This window comes from Semicossyphus pulcher, unplaced genomic scaffold (assembly GCF_022749685.1).
Source record: "Semicossyphus pulcher isolate SPU_LCO1_2020_fin unplaced genomic scaffold, fSemPul1.0.p SCAF_15, whole genome shotgun sequence".
In the NCBI taxonomy this organism is placed as follows: domain Eukaryota; kingdom Metazoa; phylum Chordata; class Actinopteri; order Labriformes; family Labridae; genus Semicossyphus; species Semicossyphus pulcher.
Genome location: NW_027211659.1, coordinates 18,149,382 through 18,170,950, shown reverse-complemented (window position 1 = coordinate 18,170,950; position 21,569 = coordinate 18,149,382). Strand labels below are relative to the sequence as shown.

Here is a 21,569-nt window from a genome sequence, read left to right as displayed (position 1 = left end):
TATTAGAATCCTTTTTTGCTGTTGTTTCCGCTCCATTGTTGTCCAAAAACTATTCAACCCTATGGATGTCACAATTCTGTAAATTCACAACTTTATTTGACAATCTGTTGTCAGGTCACAATTCTATGTTTAAGCACTGATGGCCATGCCTTTGAAAACATTTAATTGTAATCTAATTTTCCGCTGTTACTCAGAATAAGGCAAAATAAAAATCCAGATACGAGTGTCTTCTATTAGTCCATTTCCTAAGGTACAGTGCATATTACAAATAATTACTGTTAACATGCCAAATATGCCAAAAGGCTGGTTTACAGGGTATTACATGTGTAAAGGTCGTATAATGTAAAGCATGATAATACCAGAGAGCAGAATGCAGAAATTGGCAGCATTAAAGCAGAGCATGTAAACACCATATTCAGATTAAATATCTTACATTAGACCTTGTAGATGTATCATTTCAGATAAAGACATATGCGATGCAGATATTATTTTGCTACACAATGACCTCTTGCCTGTTTACAGTCAGCTCTGTTTGCAAGGCTGGGGTTAATCAGAGTATGCAACGCTGAGTGTAATCAGGGATATAAGAAGACGATACATTTTCATTAGTCATGCTATCAGTTTAGCAGGAATATTGCCTTTTTTGAAACAAGGTCCAAAACTGGTGTATAGTTAGTGCATGCATATTGACATTACTGTCAGACTTTCAAGTCTCATGGGGAGGCAAATTGTAGCCATCAGAGAAGCTGAATATTGTTTGCATGTTTGCATCAACTATGTCAGTAACCATATTGTCTCACTATTGCATTGGTGGTTATCTGTAGTTTTTGTGCCATAACCACATGCTCCATGCTGCTGTTTAATTTGGAGTTAAAAATAATAATACCCAACAAATGACCTATTAGCTTCTGTTTGGATAATGTTTGCAAAAACAACTGTGGCAAGCTGGTTTATCAAATGACTCTTTGACAATGAGCTCTTTTATTTTTTATTTGCAAGATGTTAATACAGTGTTGGTCTTCAGGTTCTACAGTGAGATTGTGGAAGTTGAAAAAGTACTGAGAGATGGACCAGCACTTGGTAGGTTTTTATTTTGCTGCAGGCAATGGCTCAGAGCGGTACAGAATCCAAAATACGACGAGAATATACCGGTGGATTGTCTAAGAAAACGTCTGTCTGCAGGGTCTGCAGTCTACATTTCAAACCTGGCTATTTTGAACAAGACATGACTCAGGACAGCAGGAAGCATGTGTTTTTTTTTAACTAAATACTGCAGACATCCGAGGCGGGCGTCCTAGATTGAGGAAGTGTAGTTTAGTAAGCTCCCTGGTTTTCCAGGGCCCATTGGAGAAGCGGATAGCATCCTCCAAAGGCACAGAGCGAGGACTACAAGCGTAGTACAAACGGAAAAAGAACACTTGCCTTCCCATAAATCCACGTCCCTGCCTACAGATTCTACATTTCTATGTAGAATCTGTAAGTAGAGATTATCCCAACGCAAACAACTGGAATACACAAAGAATCAGTTCCCCAGACATGCTTTGTTTAGCTGGACCTTCTTAAATATTTTACATATTTCTGGTTATAACAAACTCACACCTCAAGTTGGGGGTCACTCCCTGAAAAAGAGAGTGCCCTACAAAATTCAACAAAAACAATTTCTCGTTTCCTTATTCCCTGCTTTTGTAGACTTGCTCATAAATAATGAATAAATACAGAAAAATCTTTGTACCAGCAGAATGAGCCGTGAAGTACCCTTATTATTGATCTGTTAACAGCCTGAAATTAGATTTGCTGTGCATGGGCAGTTGTTGCAGAGAGAAAAAAATAGTTTTTTATTTTTTCACCATACAAAAAACTGAAGGAGAGGTGGTTCTATGCACCTTTGTCATTGTCTGGATAATACATCACAGAATCTGTGAACAGACCAGGGAACAAAAGACTGCACAGAGCACTTGAAGGCCACTGACAGGAGATCCCGCTGTGCCAGCGTCATCAGAAACTGACGTCACTTCAGATGACGATTGAAAGGGAGAGACGTCTACTTGTAGCTTTTCTTTGCATTTCCCCACCTTTTGAGTGGGAGAGGCTACGACGCTAGGAAAGACGTTAGTGATAGAAGTGTGAACATGAGGGAGTGAACTGGCAAGTATCCTTGGAGGATTCACTAACTATAATTTTACACAATTTCACACCTGAGGATTCTCATCTGATGATGAAAATTGCAAGAGAACATTAAAATATGTTTGACAGCCTCTCTCCCGCCTCCACATTTTATCTAGGCCTGTCAATCTGATAATTATCTGCGCCTCACCACCTTTTTGTTACCCGCTACAAGCCTGTAGACATCCTTGGTCTGTTTGCCCTTTGAGTCTCTCTCTGCTGCTTTTGTTAACTGATGAGTGTGAAATGTAGCGCCTTCTTAGACCTTTTTGTGTCCAGATAAAAACAATGCCAAATCATGCAACAATGCACAATAGGCCAAACTGTTGCCAATACAACACCAACGCTCACCAACTGGACTCCACCATTTCCCGGACTGTTTATTCAAAACTTGAAGAGAAATAAGGCACCCAGTGCTGATTGAAGAAGAGCAGAAGAGACATCAAATGGTTTCTGGAAAAGGTTGTGGGTTGAAAAGATGATCAACTGGCTACAGCACCTTATAAAGGAACAGTTTGAAATATAATTATAAACAAAAATAACCTATTCAGAAATAGCTTAAATTGTTGTATTTAGAGGCTTTATTGTGAAAGGATAATGGAAGGCTGACTGTCAGAAATAAATAAGTATTTAAATCTGAAGAGTAAAAGTACAGAAATATTTTCAGCCAAATGTACTTATGGTATCTGAAGCCAAGGAAGTACTCAGGCAGAAAGTACATATTTGATAATTACTGATGCGTCAACGTAGTAGTCAACGAGTAGTATTGTGCTGTTTACTTTGTACTTTGTGGTATTTATTCATGTGCTTGAACTATCGCTTGTGTTGCTTCGCAGCATAGACACAGGTTTAAGTTATATGTGTATATTATTAGGCTTATTATTTTTTAACATATTTGCTTAATATCACCTGCCCTAAACCTGAAATACCTCCCAACAACTGATGACGAACTGTTTCGGGGGGGACCGATGTTTTGGTTTAACGAGCGACTTCAAAACGCCAAAGTTAAAAAAACTGCAGTTCCTCAAGTTTCCACTTGAGGCTCCATAAACCAAGAAATAAAATTACGGCAGATTTGAAAATGCCCATTTTTACAGCAGAAGTAAACGTGTTTACAGCCTGGTGCAATAAATGGTTTTATGCTAATAGCTCATTTTCCTATTCAAGATAACTGTACGGGGGGTGAATCTTTTTTATCTTCTTTATTTTATTAAAACAGGGAAGACCAATAGAGAGCAGAGCGCTCATTTGCAAAAGTGTAAAAAGAAAAAATCACATGCTTATACAAAACATGTTATACAATAACATGTTATGTAAAAATTTACATTCTTGTACCAACAAATACAACAAAAACACAAGATAGATAGACCTACAGCAACAAGTAAAAACAGGCACAATTCAAAGGACACATTAAGAGTAACAGGAGCATTCATTTTCAAAAACATTGTGTAATCTAAGCTTAAACTGTTCTAAAGGTAAGAATGTATCTAATTTAAGGGACTCCTAAAGCTTATTTCACCTATATGGAGCATGATAAATAAAAGCAGATTTTCCCAGTTCAAGGCAATGTACTCTTGTGAACGAGTATGGGGTCCCTTTATAACTCACCCGTTTTATTAAAAATAAACCTTCAATTATATACATGTTTGTGGTGTTGGAGCCTTTTGGGAATTTTTTCTTGCAAAAATCAGACATAATCTGGTTTGGCTTGTGATTTATGGACATGTCTGGCTCTGCAAGAAGTCTGTGCTCCAGCTTTTCAGTGAGTTAAATTGTAGTATTATTGTATTGATATATTTTTGCACTACGTAGCAGGTAGGTCAAATCCAATGTCGTGTGTAAGAAAATTAAACAGCCCCTTCATATTGCATGTTTTTCAAAAACCCAACAAATTCAGTTTACAGTGACATTAAACAGAGAAAGTTTCTGGTGTGAGAAGCTGGAAAAAAGAGAAAGTTTTTTCTAGATTTCATTTTTTTGACACTGAACAATCAGTTAATTTCAGCTCTACACTGTTTTTAGAGCATATTAGTTTAATCGAGGATGTTACCCCCCCAGAGTTTATGAACAATATGCTACAATACCTGAAAGACCAAAGTGTCACTGTGAAGCACATCCCACAGCTGACCTTGGTCTTTATACCATCCCTTTAGAACAGAGAGCCTCCAGTGTTGTGAGTGTGACTTCATGTGGAGTGACACTTTATGACACTTTAGTGAACAGCCATAAAGTGCTGCAGAGAGCGCTGTCCTTCTGGCACTTTGTCCAATGTCTACCAGACCCAGACGATGGGGTTTTTCGTGACTAATGTTGGCTCAACTTCCAGTGCTGCCAGGAGTCCTGTCTAACTCTGATTCCGTTTTTATATCCTTCTCTGGATGTGTTTAAGCATGTGTGTGCCTTTCTGTTCCTGCTTTCATGTCATATTCGATGCATGGTAGAGGTGTGATGGATTCCCACGTTTGTGACTACATTACATTACAACTACACACTACAATACAACCACATTAGATTTTTCAGGTGTACCTAATGAAGTGGCCGGTGAGTGTATACGATACAAAAATGCCATAAATCATGCATTGTCTGTGGTATTTTGCCATATTTTTTTTCTCTGTTTCCGTGGGGTGATTTGCTCAATGAAAAAAATACATTTTATTAGAATGAGTTTTACAAATAAAATGTGAACTTTAACTAAATAAAGAGTCCCCTGAATGTGTGTGCATCCATGCGTCATGACTAAGCATCTGAGTCACTGTCTTTGTTGTAGATGGAATCAGTCTGGAGGGGATGGTGGTGCACAGAGCTGAATGCAGACCAGTCGTCAATGACAACTATATGAAGCTGAAGAAGTGAGTCAACTTTGAATTTGTTCTGCACAGAAAGGCTGCGGTTTGAAGAGAGTGAACAACATCTAATCAAATAAGCTGAATTCAAATGCCATTGTTTGTTATTGGATAAGTCTAATGGGATATAGCAAAGAAAAGCAGATATGTTTTTTTTTAATACTGCAAATGGATGTAATCAACATTTACAAACAATATCAACACTTACTCATCTGTTAGAAATACACATGATTAAACAGATTTATTTTTTGTTAAAAAGGATAACAGTAGTTTCTGGTGCTAGACAACAAAATATTTATACATTTTCTATTTTATTTACATATTTAAATATCAAGTCTTAACTGCAATTTTCCCTTTAACTTACATCCCTTGAAAAAAACAAATATGCAGTATGCAATCTATATACTGTATATTTTCACTGTTAGAGCATTTTCATTATAATCATGAACAAATGATTCCTTGAATTAGTGGAATAATAAAGACAAATCTACAATCTTAGGCATAAAATAGTCAGGGCCTCATGTGCTTTTGTATTTGCTTTTTACCCCCTGGACAACACAAAATCTGTTCAAGCTCTGTGAATACCTTTTAGCAGGAGCAGAGAAGTTTTCATGCGTTTACAGAGGAAAATGTTGCACTTGTTAATATCTGAACACCAACCACTCGAGTGGCTGGAATCCGTTATTCCAGTTAGTTAGTGGATGGCATTGCTATAGCAACCGCATCACTGTGGCAGATGCACTGCTACAATATAACCCAAGGCAAACACACAACACAGTTTGCTTCAGTGTTCGAGGCGGTTTCTGTGTCAGCCATCAAATCGGAAAGACAAATTACACATTATAGAAAAGGACTTTAACGACTGACATGAAAAAAGCGCTCCCACCATGCCTACATGAAACCTTTTCTGTAACATACCACCCTTTACAGGTTGCTGTGCTGATTATCGGGCAGGGATTGTGGATAATACAGGATGGTATACAGGAGGTACTGTGATGTGTTGTAGAACTTAGATTTGTCCAATTGCATTTTATTTATGACTCAAAATTCTTCTTCAGTTTTGTAACCGACCATTTGGATGGCAGCTGACAAATGTCTCCATCATGGCAGGATATGCAGAACATTCAGTGGTCATGGTGGCGTGTGTGTATGTTAATATAATTGAACATTGGAATGAAAGGGAATGAAAATTAAAAAAACAGCTGAATGCTTTTAATACACAGTTGAATTGTTATTCATGCCATAGAGAGAGATTTGCATGTGTTTCTTTGTCAATTGTGTGTGTGCGTGCGTGTGTGTGTGTGTGTTTGTGTGTGTGCGTATGTTTGTGTGCATATGTGTGTGTCAGGTTGCAGATTAGAGAGTCCACCAAGCCTCAGCGTGTGTCACAGCAGCTCGAGAGGGCCGTCACTACCATCTTCAAGCCTGTGGCCAAACATGATTTCAATGTGAGAACTTATAATTGCAAGACTGTGTGTGTGTGTGTGTGTGTACATACTCTATGTACCTGAAATAAATTTCATTTAGAAACACATTTTACAAAAAAGATTATCAAAGTTTATCAAAAGTTTCTGTTGATTTACAGTTGCCTTGCAACAACCTCAGTTACCTCAGTGCAACAACTGGTTTTTAGTTAATGCCTTAAATCAGTTTGTATCAATATCACTAACACCATATTTCACCTCAGATTTTACACGTCAAGTTCTGTTCACCTGTCACATAGTTTTCTTCAATCTTTAAAAATATGTATAATGTAACAAATAAGCAAGTGTTTTGTTGGACTTGTCATGTTCTCTTTAAATTTAGTGTTAAATTGTGAGGGACCTTTTTCACTGTTTTCTGACTTGTTTATTGACCAATTGATGAATGGATTGATGGAGACAATAAATGATGCATTGAAAAACAAAATACTGTAGTTGTTAGTAGCATCCCAGCAAAAATACTGGTTTCTAAGATTGGTTTACAAACTGCAAACAAAGAGATTAAAAGCTTTTTGGTAAACAACATATAGCTGAGAATATAAGGCAATTCTATATTGTGACAATATGCTCTGGACAATTAACTACAAGTATAATTAATGAAGATAAGAAAGGATATTAACCATGTATAAATAAGAAAATACATGTTTTTTTATTTAATGTAAAAAAAAAGCTTACAAACCTTACAAAGGTACAAACCTTAGGAATATAGATGGAATATAGAATATATGTAGATGGTCAATGCATCTCCACCTCCTTTCATTGTACAAAAGTGAAACCAAAATACCCTGTAAGTGAGCCGTGCCATTTTGCACATTTGGAGCCAAAACGCACAATAAACTTGCCGGAAGAACAGCAAAGATGTTGAATGTCGGCACATTCAACAGCAGAACATCTTGTGTTGGTCTGAAGCATATATTCAGTGTAACGGAAAATTCCATGATTGTAGTGATTGTTTTAGTTAAGTTTCCTCTCACGGTTCCTCCTCTACTCTGCTAATCCGGAACAAATCAGCTGCAGGAGCCATATTGGTCAACAGAGCTGTCAATCATAACCCTTTTTATAACACCAAATAACTAATTTAAACTAAAATTCTGACAAAAATGAACACTTGGACAAAAATAGGCACAATAAATGTCCCATCCGTTAATATGGAGGAGGTGGGCCTTATGACCTATACTGCAGCCAGTCAGCAGGGGGCGCTCAAAAGGTTTTGACTTCACTTTTGGGGAGCTGTCATGTCGAGCATCTTGTTATACATTTTATTACTGAAAAAATATTAAAGAACCAACAGAGATATTAGAATCAAGGTGAGATTGAGATTCTCAATATATAAGTTTATTATATTATTCATATTATTTAAAATAAAATTGTTATGATTCTCAGTTGGAGTATGACAAGAAGAAGAAGGCCGAGGGGAAGATGGTACGGGCTGAGCGACAAGTCGTGTTGGACATGCTCTTCTCCGCCTTTGAGAAGCACCAGTATTACAACATTAAAGACTTGGTGGACATTACCAAACAACCTGTGGTAAGCAGCATACACACACACACACACGCACACACACACACACACACACACACACACACACAGACACACGCACGCTCACACACACGCTCACACATAACAATATAGCTGGAAGACCAAAAAACAATACACCTGCCCACTATCCACCTTCCTTTGTTAAATTTGAACAAATCGCCCACGGACTGACGTTCATGCCTGTTCACACTATCTTCTGTGGCTGAAATTTGGCCAACATGCATGCGTGAGCACACACACACATACACACAAACATTGGATGAATCGATACAGTGCAGTGGATCCGTTCCAGCTCGCAGAGAACAGCATTGTGTAGGTGCTGATTAGACCTTGAGGTCCTCCTCTCCCTCTGATTGCATCTGATTGCATAACCATCGGCTGAGTAGGAGTCAAACGCCGCAATACACTCCACACCATCATTTCTCTCCTAAAGCACTTGGCTAACACTCAATTTTTACTGAACTAAAGTAACCGAAATGCTCATTATGAAAAGTCTTCCAACACATCAGTTATTCATCAAGTACAGCAGAAATGTCTCTACAAGCTCAACAGAGACACCCAGTGGTGGTTGGAGAGTGTGCTCTGACATGTAGTACTACTGACTGGACTTTCACAGCTCCTGTTCACTATAAGGAATTTGGATTGTGTTTGTGCCTGAAACTAAACTTTACAGTCACATGATCTAAGCAGGTCAAAAGGCTGAGAGTTAGAAGAGAAGACTGATATGACACTTAAGTCTAGCACTGAAATAAGCTGTCATGTAACTCCTTGAAAATCCTGTAGGGTTGTTTTCAAACTTTTTTTTTTAATTAATCAATCACAATATAGCATAATAAGATAATAAGATCTAACAGCACGAGTACAGATAGAATCCTCTGTCTGAAGCAGTAAGTAGATCATTTGAAACTCGCACAAGGGCTGTCTCAGTGCTATGGTGGACTCTAAATCCCGACTGAAAGTCCTCAAATAAACTGTTGTTATGAAGAAAGTCTCATAATTGATAAGCGACTGCTTTCGCAAGGATCTTTGAAATAAAAGGTTAGATATAGGTCTATAGTTAGCTAAGGTGCCTGAATCTAGGGTAGGCTTTTTAAGAAGTGGCTTAATTACAGCTAGTTTAAAAGACTGGGGTACATAGCCAGTCGATAAAGACATATCGATCATATCCAGTAAAGAAGTGCTGATTGAGGGAAAGACTTCCTTAAGCAGCTTGGTTAGAATCGGGTCTAAAAGACAGGTTGATGGTTTAGATGAAGATATCAGAGAATTTGGCTCAGGAAGGTCAATTGGAGAGAAACAGTCAAGGTAAACATCAGGTTTTTGAGCAGTTTCCAAAGATACATCTGCACCAGTTAACGGCAGGAGGTTACAAATTTTGTCTCTAATCTTTAGGATTTTGTCATTATAGAAGCTCATGAAATCATCACTGCTGAGGGCTATAGGAATACTTGGCTCAGTGGAGCTCTGACTCTGTCAGCCTGGCTACAGTGCTGAAAAGGTACCTGGGATTGTTTTTATTTTCTTCTATGAGGGAGGAGTAGTAGACACCACGAGCATGCCGTAGGGCCTTCCTGTATTTATTAAGACTATTTTGCCAGAGTAAATGAGACTCTTCTGTTTTGGTGGATCGCCTTTTGCTTCAAGTTATGAGTTTCTGAGTCATACCATGGAGCTAGCCTCTGTCGTTTAATAATCTTCTTTTTTAAGGGGGCAATCGAGTCTAGAGTACTTCTCAGCAAACCTGCAGTACTATCAACGAACTGATCAAGCTGAGAGGGACTAACATTAGCATAAAAGCTTTCTGTAGTAAACAGATGTGGTAAAGAATTAAAAGCAGCTGGAATTGCTTCCTTAAATTTAGCTACAGTCCTATCAGACAAACATCTTGTGAGTACATTTTTGTTAACTGGAGAGTATTCGGTTAATAGGACATCGAATGTTACTAAATAGTGATCTGATGAAAGAGGATTTTGTGGAAAGACAATTAAGTTTTTGGTTTCAAGGCCATAAGCTAGAACAAGGCTGAGGGTGTGGTTGGAGCGGTGAGTAGGCTGGTTTACACTTTGAGTGAAACCAATAGAGTCCAAAAGGGACATAAATGCCATGCTAAGACTATCATTATCAACATCTACATGAATATTGAAGTCCCCTACAATAATTATTTTATCTGAACTCAGGACTAAATCTGATAAAAACTCTGAGAATTCAGTTAGAACATCAGAGTATGGGCCAGGAGGGCGGAATACTATCACAAATAAAACAGGCTGTAAAGTTTTCCAAGCTGGGTGTGAAAAACTCAGTTTCTCCTCTTTTGAAAGCCTTGTTCTGAGTTTTGGTCTAGGGTTGATTAGAAGACTAGAACTGAAAATAGCTGCCACTCCACTACCTCGACCAGTGTCTCGAGGAATATGAGTATTAAGATGACTGGGAGGAGTGGATTCATTTAAACTGACATATTCTTCCTGACACAGCCAAGTTTCAGTTCAAGAGAGTAAATCAAAATGATGATCTGATATCAGATTGTTCACTAATAGAGCTTTAGATGACAGGGATCTGATATTTAACAGACCACATTTAATTCTCATATTTTTTGGCATAACTTCGGTTGTTTTTTTAATTTTTATTTTAAAAAATTGATTTACTCCTTTTTTTATTTAAGTTTGAATTAACTGTAATAAAAGGCCTGGGTTGGGGGGTAGACACAGTCTCTACAACATTAACATTGTGGCTGGGAAACTGCTCACAGGGAAGCTCAGAGGAGTGTATAGGAGTACAGCTCTGCCTCCTGGTCTCAACTCCGGGTTGTCAGGTTTTACGACTAACAAACTTAGCCATATTATGAGACAAAAGAGCTGTACCATCCAAAGTGGGATGAATGCCGTCTCTTCGATCAGACCAGGCTTTCCCCAGAATGTCTGCCAGTTATCTATGAAGCCCACATCTTTTGCTGGGCACCACTTCGACAGCCAGCGGTGGAATGATGGCATGCGGCTACACATGTCATCACTCGTCAGATTGGGCAGGGGTCCAGAGAAAACTCCGACATCGTCTTTGCAAATGCACACACCGACTCAACATTAATTTTAGTGACTTCCGATTGGCGTAACCGGGAGTCGTTAACGCCGACATGAATAACAATCTTATCAAATTTACGATTATCCTTTGTCAGCAGTTTTAAATTGGACTCGATGTCGCCCGCTCTGGCCCCGGGAATACATTTCACTATGGCCGCTGGCTTCGCTAACTTCACGTTTCTGACTATGGATCTGCCAATAACCAGAGTTGATTTCTCAGCGGGTGTGTCGCTGAGTGGGGAGAACTTGTTTGAAACGTGAAGTGGTTGGTGGTGAACCGTGTGCTTCGTCTTGCGGCTATGCTTCCTTCTGAGAGTAACCCAGCCACTGCATCCCGGCTGCTCGGGAGTTGCCGGGGGAGAAGCTACGCTAGGTCGGCCCGCAGCGGCTACTAGCTTGCTGCTGACTACAGCAGCAAGCCCCTGACTAGCGATGCGTGGTTTTCCAAGGTGCGGAGCCGCGTCCCTAATTCCGTGATCCTCGCGTCCATAGCTCAAAAAATACTACATTTAATACAAGTACCCTTAGCCGTAAAGGAGGGCGAGGTAGAACTGAACATCTGACACACCTAACAGGGCAGATCAGGAGAGCAAGAGGAAGGAGTAGCCATTCCAATGGATTAAGCTAGCTGCTAACCTAACGGCTAAACGAGTATAAAGTTATGGGTTTAGCAGATATGTCGCTAATGCAACAACGAGAGTGCTTGATGAAAAATAGTGTTTGTTTAAGTACACAGCAGCTGAATAACCGCAGTGACGACAATTACAGCAGATTAATCGATTTAGCTCGAGCTCTAGCAACAGCTTCAAACAGCACAGGACAACACAGTAGCAGCGAGAAAACAGGAAATGACGCAATGCGCTCATCCTAGTACCCAGGCACGTCCGTCCGAAATCACAAATAATCCGACAGTGATTTATTTTAACAGATTAAAAAAAGAACCAAGATGTGATGTGAGCTTTGGGGTGCTTTTGTGTGGTTTATGGTACCTTTAAAAAGAGAAGTTGTGTAAGAAGCATTCACATCTAGGTTAGGGTTGTGTAAGCATCACTTTAATGTAACGGCTAGTAGAGGTGAAGCAAGGGGACGGCTAGTTTAGCACAACAAAGGCAGAAAAAACAGGTGGAAATGGGGAAACAGCCAGCCAGTAAAATTCTGTGTTTTACTGTGGGCTATATACCAGCCTGTAACTTGGCTGTAGCTTTGTGTTAAACAGGCAGGTATGAGAATGGAATCAATCTTCCCATTAAAATCTCTTGCAGAGAGCCAATAAACACACTTCCAAAAATGTCAAACTATTTCATGAAGGTCTCTGCTGATACCGTAATGAAAAAATGATTTGAGGAAAATCCAACGTGTCATTATGCAATCGCATGACAATTGGTTTGTCACAGTCTCTTGATTACAACCTGTTTTTCCAGACCTACCTAAAAGACATTGTGAGGGAAATTGGCACGTATAACAGCAAGGGTGCTCACAAAAGCACCTGGGAGCTGAAGCCAGAATACCGACACTACCAGTCTGCAGAGGAAGAGGAGGAGATGCAGACCTCCTAATTCCAGCAGGTTCCTCCAAGCAAGTTCTAAGTCTCATCTCACAATAAAGAAAAGAGATGCAGTCTTAATTTTTGGGAGGAATTCATGTTTTTCAATTAGTCACATGATTTGAATTTTGTGTAAAAAAGTAACATGACTTGCACTAAAAATATCACTTTTATGTATTTCAGATCAACTGTCTTATAAGTGAAATATGCTGTACTTGACATTATTGTTTATTGTTGCACCTCAGGCAGTCAGTGGTTTTCTTTTGTTCCCTGCAGAAGTCAAACTTGTATTATTAATACACAACTTTAATTTCAATGTTTATACCGTATGTTGAGACTTAGAAGTGATATATATTCATCATATTTTGTCTTTAATTGGTTGTGGGCACTTGCCAATTTTGTGTAATTATTTAGATGTTGGATTAAAGCTTGCAAACTTCCAACTTCTCCTGGCTAAAAAAGCATGAAAGAGAACATATGAAGTGTGATTTAAAAAGTGGATGACAGTCAAAAAAAGTATCAGCAGTTTGATCAGCTGGATCATTCAAACACATCAGAAGGGTAATGTAGTGGTAGAACAGCATTTGATTGCTTTAAGATTTTGTTGCCTTATTTGTTCATCTTGTAAAGGAAAAAGATCGAGTATTTTTTGTGTGATAGTGTTCATGTTTTCTAATAAATAAAGACCTTCTCACCTGCATGTCTATTTCAACAGCAGCAATGATTCTGAGAAAAACAGATTTGTGAGTTTCTATAAGTGTTACTATAGAAACTATGGACAGTCACAAAATGTTTACAACTAATCCAACAGGGCAGTAAACTACTGCTCCAAATTTTTACAATTTAAAGCATACTGAGCGTTGTGTCCCATACGTGTCAGTTATTTTTTTTATATCTGCTGGCAAGGATCAAACAAGTTTTTTTTCTCCTTTTATTTTAACCTTTAAAATAAACTAATGCAAGTGGTTATCAGAAACAATAGAAACTAAATCACAGGGGATTCATTTACTTTAAGCTGTTATATCATAACTTTGGAGTAGTCTGTCACTATAGTGATCTTATTTAAAAGCTGTGCATTTACACTATTAGCATGTTTACATACTGCTTTAAAATCTCACTTAAGTTAATACTCTTAATATAACTGTAGGTCCTATAAGCTAGATGTAAAAAAAAATAACTCAACTAATGCTGGGCCAGTTAACACTGAAGACTTCCACATGCTGCAATATGCCTGAAATGTCCACATTGTATATTTTTTACACTAATGATTCCCATGTATTCACATGCATCAAATTGTAGTCTGATGCTTTGGCAAAACAGTTTCTACAAAAATGTCCTGCCAATATTGCCATTGAATTAATGCAAGGAAGGTGGAGCCTTCGACAATTCAATACAAAGCAAAGGCTTAATTAACACTCGAGGAAAAACAACAAGACACCCAGACTGAAAGTGGCGGTACTAGATTTTATTTTTAAATTCAACAGTTCTTTTCATAGATGGAATCTTATTCAATGCAATCACAAAAACAAAGAGGTCCGGAGGCCAATCTGTAAAGATCATTGCTAAAACTGTTTGCAGACAGAAGAAAAAAAAACATCTTGTAGCCAGAGCTAAAGTCTTTCATTTTCCATCAAAAACTCTGCCAATCCTGCACCAAAAATCAAACACTGCAGAAGCCAAAAGGAAAAGTTAAAAACTGTTATCAGTGACCAATCATGTTTAATTCACCAAGTCTTGGGAGTGGTGTTTAGGGCCATAATGTGAATTTATAAAGAAAGTGTACAAGAATGTTCCTGTTTAGGCATGATGCAAACAGCGCTCCTTCCGTCTGCTCTTGGGGCCATTTGGGAAGCAGCAGCCAATTTAAAAGCAGGTGTAGTTCCAGGTAGTTACTGTAAGAAAGAGGAATACACGTTACTATAAAACATATGTAAAAACATGCACGTCTTAAAAGGGTATTCAGTTTGACCTGGCTGGAATGAACCTGCTGTCTGGCTCTGGGGCTCCCTGACAACGTGCAAGTTCTGCCTTAGCTGCTAGTGGGCTGGGCTGCACCCCATCTGCCATTGTTGTCATTGCCATGAAAGCCATTATGTTATTGGGAATATTAATGCATCTATTATCAATATTTTTGTGTCATATTGTATTCTATAATGTTATTTAAAATTATTACCAAATTTCTTTTTTGGTTTTCTTCTTCACTTTTCACCGATCCATCTGCCCCGTAGACTTTACCTCCACTCAGAATATGCACACGAACACCAACATACCCACACAACACACTCGTTTTGTTTGAGTACAGGCTGGTTAATTAAATGTACTTGTCTTCCCTGTGCCCTGTCCTGTTGTGTTGTCTTGCAATAAAAAAAGGTTATGATTTGTTCCATATTTCAGGCGCCACTGATTGTTTTTTTTAAACTGTTGTACATGGATTTAAGAAGTGGCAGACAAAAAGGGACAGGTTAGGTACCCTGCCACAGAGTCTTTACTTAACTACAAAAAGACACTGTCTATTAATGCTAGGTCTTTACTGGCTTAAGTTCACTAAACTTGTAAATAAAATAAATAAAAGTGGTTTGTTTCTAACAAAACATCTTTGGCTGACTGTATGAACAATTTGCAGTGCAAGTTTAGTGGATAAATTAGTGTTATTTTATAGTTTGGCTAACTCACAAAATAAAGGGCAACACTAAAATTAAAAAATAAGCCTGCCAAATGTCTTGATTTCATGGGGGGCACACAAAGAAAAAATGGAGACTGGGATGCTGAGTTAAATCCTCTTTGTCCCCCCATTGTCCGCCAGGAGCTTCTTCAAATTAAGACATAACTCAGATGATGTCGTAGTGAAGTTAGTGGGGTTCTCCTATTGTGGGCTTTGACTACATAAAACTCTGACGTTATTCTTCAATAAACCTTTGGTCTTGTAGTTTTAAAGAGGCTCTTTACTAGCCATTGGAACAAAGACTATTGATTTTTATTATGGGAAGTACAGGAGCTTGACTGGCTGTGTTCGAAAAGCCGTAATATATACACTACATACTATATTCTGCGTTCAGTGTTAGTATGTTGTATGGAGTAGACTTTCAAATTCATTTTGCAGTATGCTACGCAAGGCGGAAGTAAACAATAATCACAGCTTCTTTCGCTATAGCACCACCTTTTGTTGGAATGCTGCTGCTGTCCATTTCAACTGCCACTGTGACGTTCCAGCAATTTGCACTGTGGGATACAGTAGGCGAGGAAGACTGGTCCAATGCATACTGGAGATTCTCAGAATCTATACGACATCTGGGTATTTTTGGCATACTGCATACTACATTTTGGTCAAATCAGTATGTACTGCTAGTATGGCATTTCGAACACAGCAATAGTCAGTGCCTGAGTCACTTTTTTTTTTACTTGCGCAGCTTGCAATTCCAAAAACTATAATAAATAATACCAACTCACTGGAGTGCTCTTTTAAACATACATGCTGTCACAATTGTAATATGCCTCACTCAAATGTGATTTACTCTACAGCACCCTGTCACTCTACCAACTGTATCAAAATGAATTTAGGGCTGTATTGACCGGTCACTAAATACATACCAGGAGCCTGAAGTGGCAAAATGCAATTCTGCCATCATTCGTCAGGAAACTGAAAAACAATCCATGTTTTGCATCAATTTTTTTGGGAGACTCGAGGCTTGATTACTTACACATTTCTCCAGCTCCAGGCCATCTTTGAAGAAAAGCATGAAAGGTGTGATGCCATCTTCACGGTAATTCAGCAGTCCCACCATGCCGTCTGGGTTCATGGTCTCCCCTGTGAAAAACTGCAGGGCGAGAGAAGAATTGTCTGAAAATTGTGGGAGCCAAGTTTGCAAGGATTCTAGGCTCAAGACAACAGACCATGAACTACTGCACAGCTCAAAGCATTCATAATCAGTTTATGAGGCACAAGATATTATTGGCAAAAATAGTCACATAAGAGGAGCCAGGAGGACTTTTCTGACAGCCTCCTAGTGAAATGTCTGCAAGAAGTTGTGGTGAGCCGATGTGTGAAGCAGGTAATAGTCAGAAACATTCACCGCTAGCGTGTGAGCCGAGTGAAGTTTATATCATGCAACCGGTGCGAAACCTAAAGAGCGACACATAACAGGATGAATAAAAAGGCCTGATGAAGGATCAATTACAAGACGAAGAAATTGTTCGCCCGTTGTGGGGAACGCAGTACATTTTTCACGTCATGTCCTGTCTCATGAGAGCTAACAGGAAGCCGAGTTGAGAAACCCAACCTGTAGGGCCGAGTTTACACAAGGTTTAGTGTATGAGTACGAATCCGCTCTTGTATAGCTTACCTGCAAGTTATCGATATCCCCTACAATTCTTTTCACTTCTTTCTGGCAGCTACATGTGAATGCCTCCACTCTCTCTGGGTTGGTCTCTTCCAGCCTTTTCTTAATGCTGGACATGCAAACAAAGTGATTTTGTTTGATAAGTTATTGCCATGTTAGATCAGATACAATGTGCATTGAACCTTAAGCACTCATACTCACTTCTTCAAGTAGTCTTTGATGTGATTCATGTAAGTCTTCTTGTTGAAACCAGTCTCCTGTAGGTTGTGGTTGAGGACAATGTCACAGCCAGAGACAGTTGATGAGTCATTGCTTTCAGTTGGTTCCTCAGCGGAGGCATTAGCCCCGATTTTAGACTCATCAAACTGTTCTGTCCTGGTGACGGTCTAGAAATATAAAGCACTGATTAACACTGTATCACCTTGCATTGTATATCCTGCATATTGTCAAGAGTTCAGCTCGCAGGCTGAGGATGTTTCAAATGGGTGTGACACAATTAGAAATCTGATTAACTATATTATGGTGCATCAATGCCTTGGGACCGCTGCATGCTAGAGAATTGCGCTAACGAGAGGCAACCCGCACCTCTGTTACTGGTGTGATTGCCATGGGATAGTTATCCCCGTTCTATTATGCATAATGTCATACTAAAGAGTATAACAACACGGATGTAATAAATAATGTTAATATGCTATGCTTATGGAGTGTATTGTAATGCACAAGCCCAGTGATGGACCCTTATTGGAAAAACTTAATCAAATTAAGACAGCCATGTTTATTTATTTTAATTTATTTTAGTTGTTTGAATATACTTTTTCCCCCAGATATTTCTTCTGTTTTACAGTTAATCTTTATCAACAAGGCAACAAGTCATGTGATATCCTTGCAGGACACGCATGACTATAGGGTTCAAAACATGGTTAAAGTTACCATGGTGATCTAGGCAGGTAAAGAAAGAGCATTTACTATAAAAACTAGACTAGCCCAATCCAAAGCAACAAGTCATCATTAGCGTGTGTGTAGTAGGGACAGTTAATTTTCTTTTGTGACAGCAGATATGCATCAGAGCTAGCGCACACTCCACTTTCAAGAGTACAAAACAGTACCTGTACTGGGTTAGCATTCTTTTTAAGAGAGTTAAATACAGGCAACGTTTCATACATTTGACAATTTGTTATGACCATATAGTGTTTATTTAATTAAACAAAGGGTCAAAAAATTAAAGGAAAAGAAGTCAGTTTTTGTTAGACTAAAAACAAATGGGTGTTAATTGTGGTCTTTCCAGCCATTTCTATTAATTTAAGAAATATATTTGATTTGAATTTACTCTCATCATCAAGCAATTGGTTATCCTCATTGTAAACTTTATATGTAAATTCCCTCCCTTATGCAAGTACTTATACAAAACTTATGGTTTAACTTGTTAAATTATTTCAGCATTATATTTAGTTTTAGATGTGTGCCAATGCAATTACAAAGTAATGCGTTTGAATTTACGATTTACTGGAGAAACAATTGGGATGGTACAAGACAACGAACCAGGGTAAATTACTGAAATATAGTTGATAAGAAAACCTCCCGAGTGTGACCAATCATATACAGATAGAATGTATCCATGTATAACTAACGTTTACTCACCTTTCCTTCAACTTCGTAGAAGATCCCGGATTCAGATTCAGTGATTTTATAGATGTCCGAAAACATCTCATCACCTGAAAGATCACAACAATAAATTGACGATACCATTTTGAGAATAGTCTGATTTAATAAATAATTAGAAATCGCACTGTACATTCCACGTTTCCCATTTAGCATCCTAATGCTAATTCTAGAAAAATCCGCCCGTTGGTTGTCTCCCCTTTAAATACGACAGCAGCTAAGGCTCCATGATGCCGAAAGGCCACGTACACTGTGACTTAATAATATGACTAACGTTACATTTATATTCTGAGCCACCGTCCCTCACAGTATCCCTTTCGGTTGTTAAAAGGCGCATACTTACGTTAGTCCTACTTTAAACAAACTTAACGTTACTTGAGCCATACTCAAAGCTTCAAGCTAACCGGCCTTAGCAACACCGGCTAGCTTACAGGGTGGCAAACACCAAGCAGAGTCACTGGTGACCATTTTCGTTTTCCTGGTTAGCATCGGACTAGCTGTAGCGTCTGAGCAATGGTTACACGAGTTTGCTAGCTTTCCAGCCAGACCAACTCTATTTAAGAACCTTAACGCCACCAAAATAACCCAATGACTGTAAAGGTAACCATTTAAACGTGAACAAGTACACAAAATACGATAAATTACCGGTGATGATGCACTTGTAGATGATCATGTTGCCGGTTCGGTGTTAAATCTTCCGGAGATAGAGCAAAGGCTTGCCGCCCTAACAGCACAAGGGAGAAAAAGACCGACCAGGCCGCGCGGCAGTGTATTTACATCCTGCTGACGTCACCGGGGGGTTGGCTGCGGCTCTAAGCTCTGCTGCCACTTTGACGTTGTGGCCGAAAATGGTACTGCATCTTCATACATTCATCATCTATCTACTCACAGTACTGAAGAGCTCCTCCTTGATGATTTAAAGTCTTGGCTCTCATTTATACTACTGTAGGTTCTGAATATCACATTTTCTTAAAACTAGTAGAATGGAACGAGTTAGAGGATTGTATAGTAGGGTACTCCCCAACATAGTCTTTTTTTTGATTGATTGAGGGTTTAAAAATAATAATAATAATAATATAAGAAACATACTCTCTGGTTGAGGTATTTAATGCACATCCCTATACAAAGACTACTACAGCCTGTGATGAGAGGGAAGTTAACCTCTTATCACAAGATGGATCTCACTCATTCTGAAGTGGGTTCCCTCACTGCCTCTCTGAAATGGACCTCTTTGGGAAAAACACCAAACAACTATCACTGAAAGCCATCTCTTTGGGCTACAAGCAGGGAAAACGGACTGGTTCTGAAACTAGGAGAGTCCACTGCCAAGGATCTTACTGGCCTAAGTAGAGCCTAAGCTGAGGTCGACCAAGCAGTTGGGAGACTGCAGCACCAAGAACTCATGGGCAGTGTGAAGAAAAGAGCCAATTGCAAAGAGAGGAAGGAGATGTTCTCAGAGGTGACAAGGATGGAGGAAGAATATTGCAAGATAATGTGTCATAGGGGCAACAAGGAAGCTGGACAACCTGGAGAGGGGTTGGTCAGACTTGAGGAAGATCTCACAGGCAAGGTTCAGCTTCCTCATCAGGTCAACCTATGAAACACTTCCCAGTCTTCAGAACCTCCACCAGAGCTTTGGGAATGAGGAGTGCTGCCTCTGTCAGGCTGTCAAACCGCACTTTCTCAAGGACGCTACAGATGGCGCCATGACCAAGTCTTAAAGAAGCAAGCTTAAGTGCTAAAGGGGTGCGGCAAGATTAACAAGGAACAGTTACCACCAGTGGCAAATCACATCCACATTGTATGAGAGAGAGAGGAGGTGAAGAAAACACCAGTCCAAGGAAAACATCAAGGCTCTTTTCCTCCAGTTCCCCTGGGAGATTACCACAATTCTATGGCCTTGTCCACCACAGCAAAAGCTGTACTCCTCATTGGGTTCTCAGTACCATGGAAGGAAGGAATTGAGGCCCCCTTCATATGAATGCAGATCAAGTACTCAGAACTGGCTGCTGAGTGCAGGGGGGGGTGGCTGAGGCCGGGCCACCATATACCCAGTGGAGGTTAGATGCCAGGGTACAGGGAAGTCATCATGGACTTTGTCGACCCCAGACTGCACTGGTGAACATCCAGGGACTGGACATCGAGAGGGTGGAGATCTACAAATACCTAGGTGTTCACCTCAATAACAAACTGGACTGGTCACACAATACAGACATTCTGTAAAAGACGGGCCATAGTCGCCTGCACCTGCTGAGGACACTGAGGTCCATTTGGGTGTCCAGGACACTGTGGTGGTGTCTGCAGTCTTCTATGCAGTGGTCTGCTGGGTTGGAAGGAGCACAGAGAGGGACAGAAAGAGACTGTACAAACTGGTCAGGAGGGCTGGTCCTGTCCTGGACTGTTCTCTGGACTCCATAGACAAGGTGGGTGAGAGGAGGATGTTAGCCAAGCTGATATCTATCATGGACAACCCCTCTCACCCCATGCATGATACTGTGGGGGTCTTAAGCAACAGCTTTAACAGCAGACTGCTTCATCAACCTTGCAAGAAGGAGCACTATCGCAAGTCATTCATACCATCTGCAGCCAGACTCTATTACATCAGCATCAGTCTGATGACAATACTCTGAAACTCATCCACCAATCACTACATGGCAGCGACTTTGAACTGTTTTTCCATGTATGTAACATATTATAGTACAACATCATACTTTTGTACATACACTTCTGCATTTTATCTCATCCATACAATGCAATTATGTCTACGCAGTTACTTCTCATGCGCAGTTGTTATTTATTCTGCAATATGTCACTTTACTTATCATAAACCATATCACCATGATACACACCGTGTGTTTTTGACCTGGTGCAATTTTTTTGTACAAAAACTTAACCATCCACAATAAGTGAAAGGTGTACATAGTGTTTGT

The 21,569-nt window shown here is 39.4% G+C and overlaps 2 protein-coding genes across 2 annotated transcripts in view; one reads left to right on the top strand and one right to left on the bottom strand.

Annotated features, from left to right (window-relative positions):
* The window catches only part of LOC138592874 (general transcription factor IIF subunit 2-like), a 48,959-nt gene extending 36,303 nt beyond the window's left edge, over positions 1–12,656 (top strand). Inside the window, exons 5-8 of the mRNA XM_069663766.1 lie at positions 4,931–5,012; positions 6,355–6,454; positions 7,871–8,014; positions 12,522–12,656. Of these exons, the coding sequence (XP_069519867.1) occupies positions 4,931–5,012; positions 6,355–6,454; positions 7,871–8,014; positions 12,522–12,656 (461 nt within the window). The remainder of the gene's footprint in view (positions 1–4,930; positions 5,013–6,354; positions 6,455–7,870; positions 8,015–12,521) is intronic.
* Positions 12,657–14,087: 1,431 nt separating this feature from the next.
* Positions 14,088–19,391, bottom strand: tpt1 (tumor protein, translationally-controlled 1). Its single transcript, XM_069663228.1, has 6 exons — positions 19,285–19,391; positions 18,619–18,692; positions 17,182–17,366; positions 16,984–17,089; positions 16,342–16,458; positions 14,088–14,535 (listed from the first exon to the last, which is right to left on the bottom strand). The coding sequence occupies exons 1-6, from the start codon at positions 19,310–19,312 to the stop codon at positions 14,533–14,535; spliced, it is 513 nt and encodes a 170-aa protein (XP_069519329.1). The 5' UTR covers positions 19,313–19,391; the 3' UTR covers positions 14,088–14,532.
* Between the last annotated feature and the right edge of the window lie 2,178 nt (positions 19,392–21,569).

What these genes read in the sequence shown, in the direction of transcription:
- tpt1 (XM_069663228.1), bottom strand. Translation starts at nt 19,312, where the DNA reads ATGATCATCTACAAGTGCATCATCACCG. An exon ending in CTACAAGTGCATCATCACCG is followed by an intron (nt 18,693 to 19,284) that starts GTAATTTATCGT and finishes GTGATCTTTCAG; the next exon opens with GTGATGAGATGTTTTCGGAC. An exon ending in GGGATATCGATAACTTGCAG is followed by an intron (nt 16,459 to 16,983) that starts GTAAGCTATACA and finishes CTCGCCCTGCAG; the next exon opens with TTTTTCACAGGGGAGACCAT.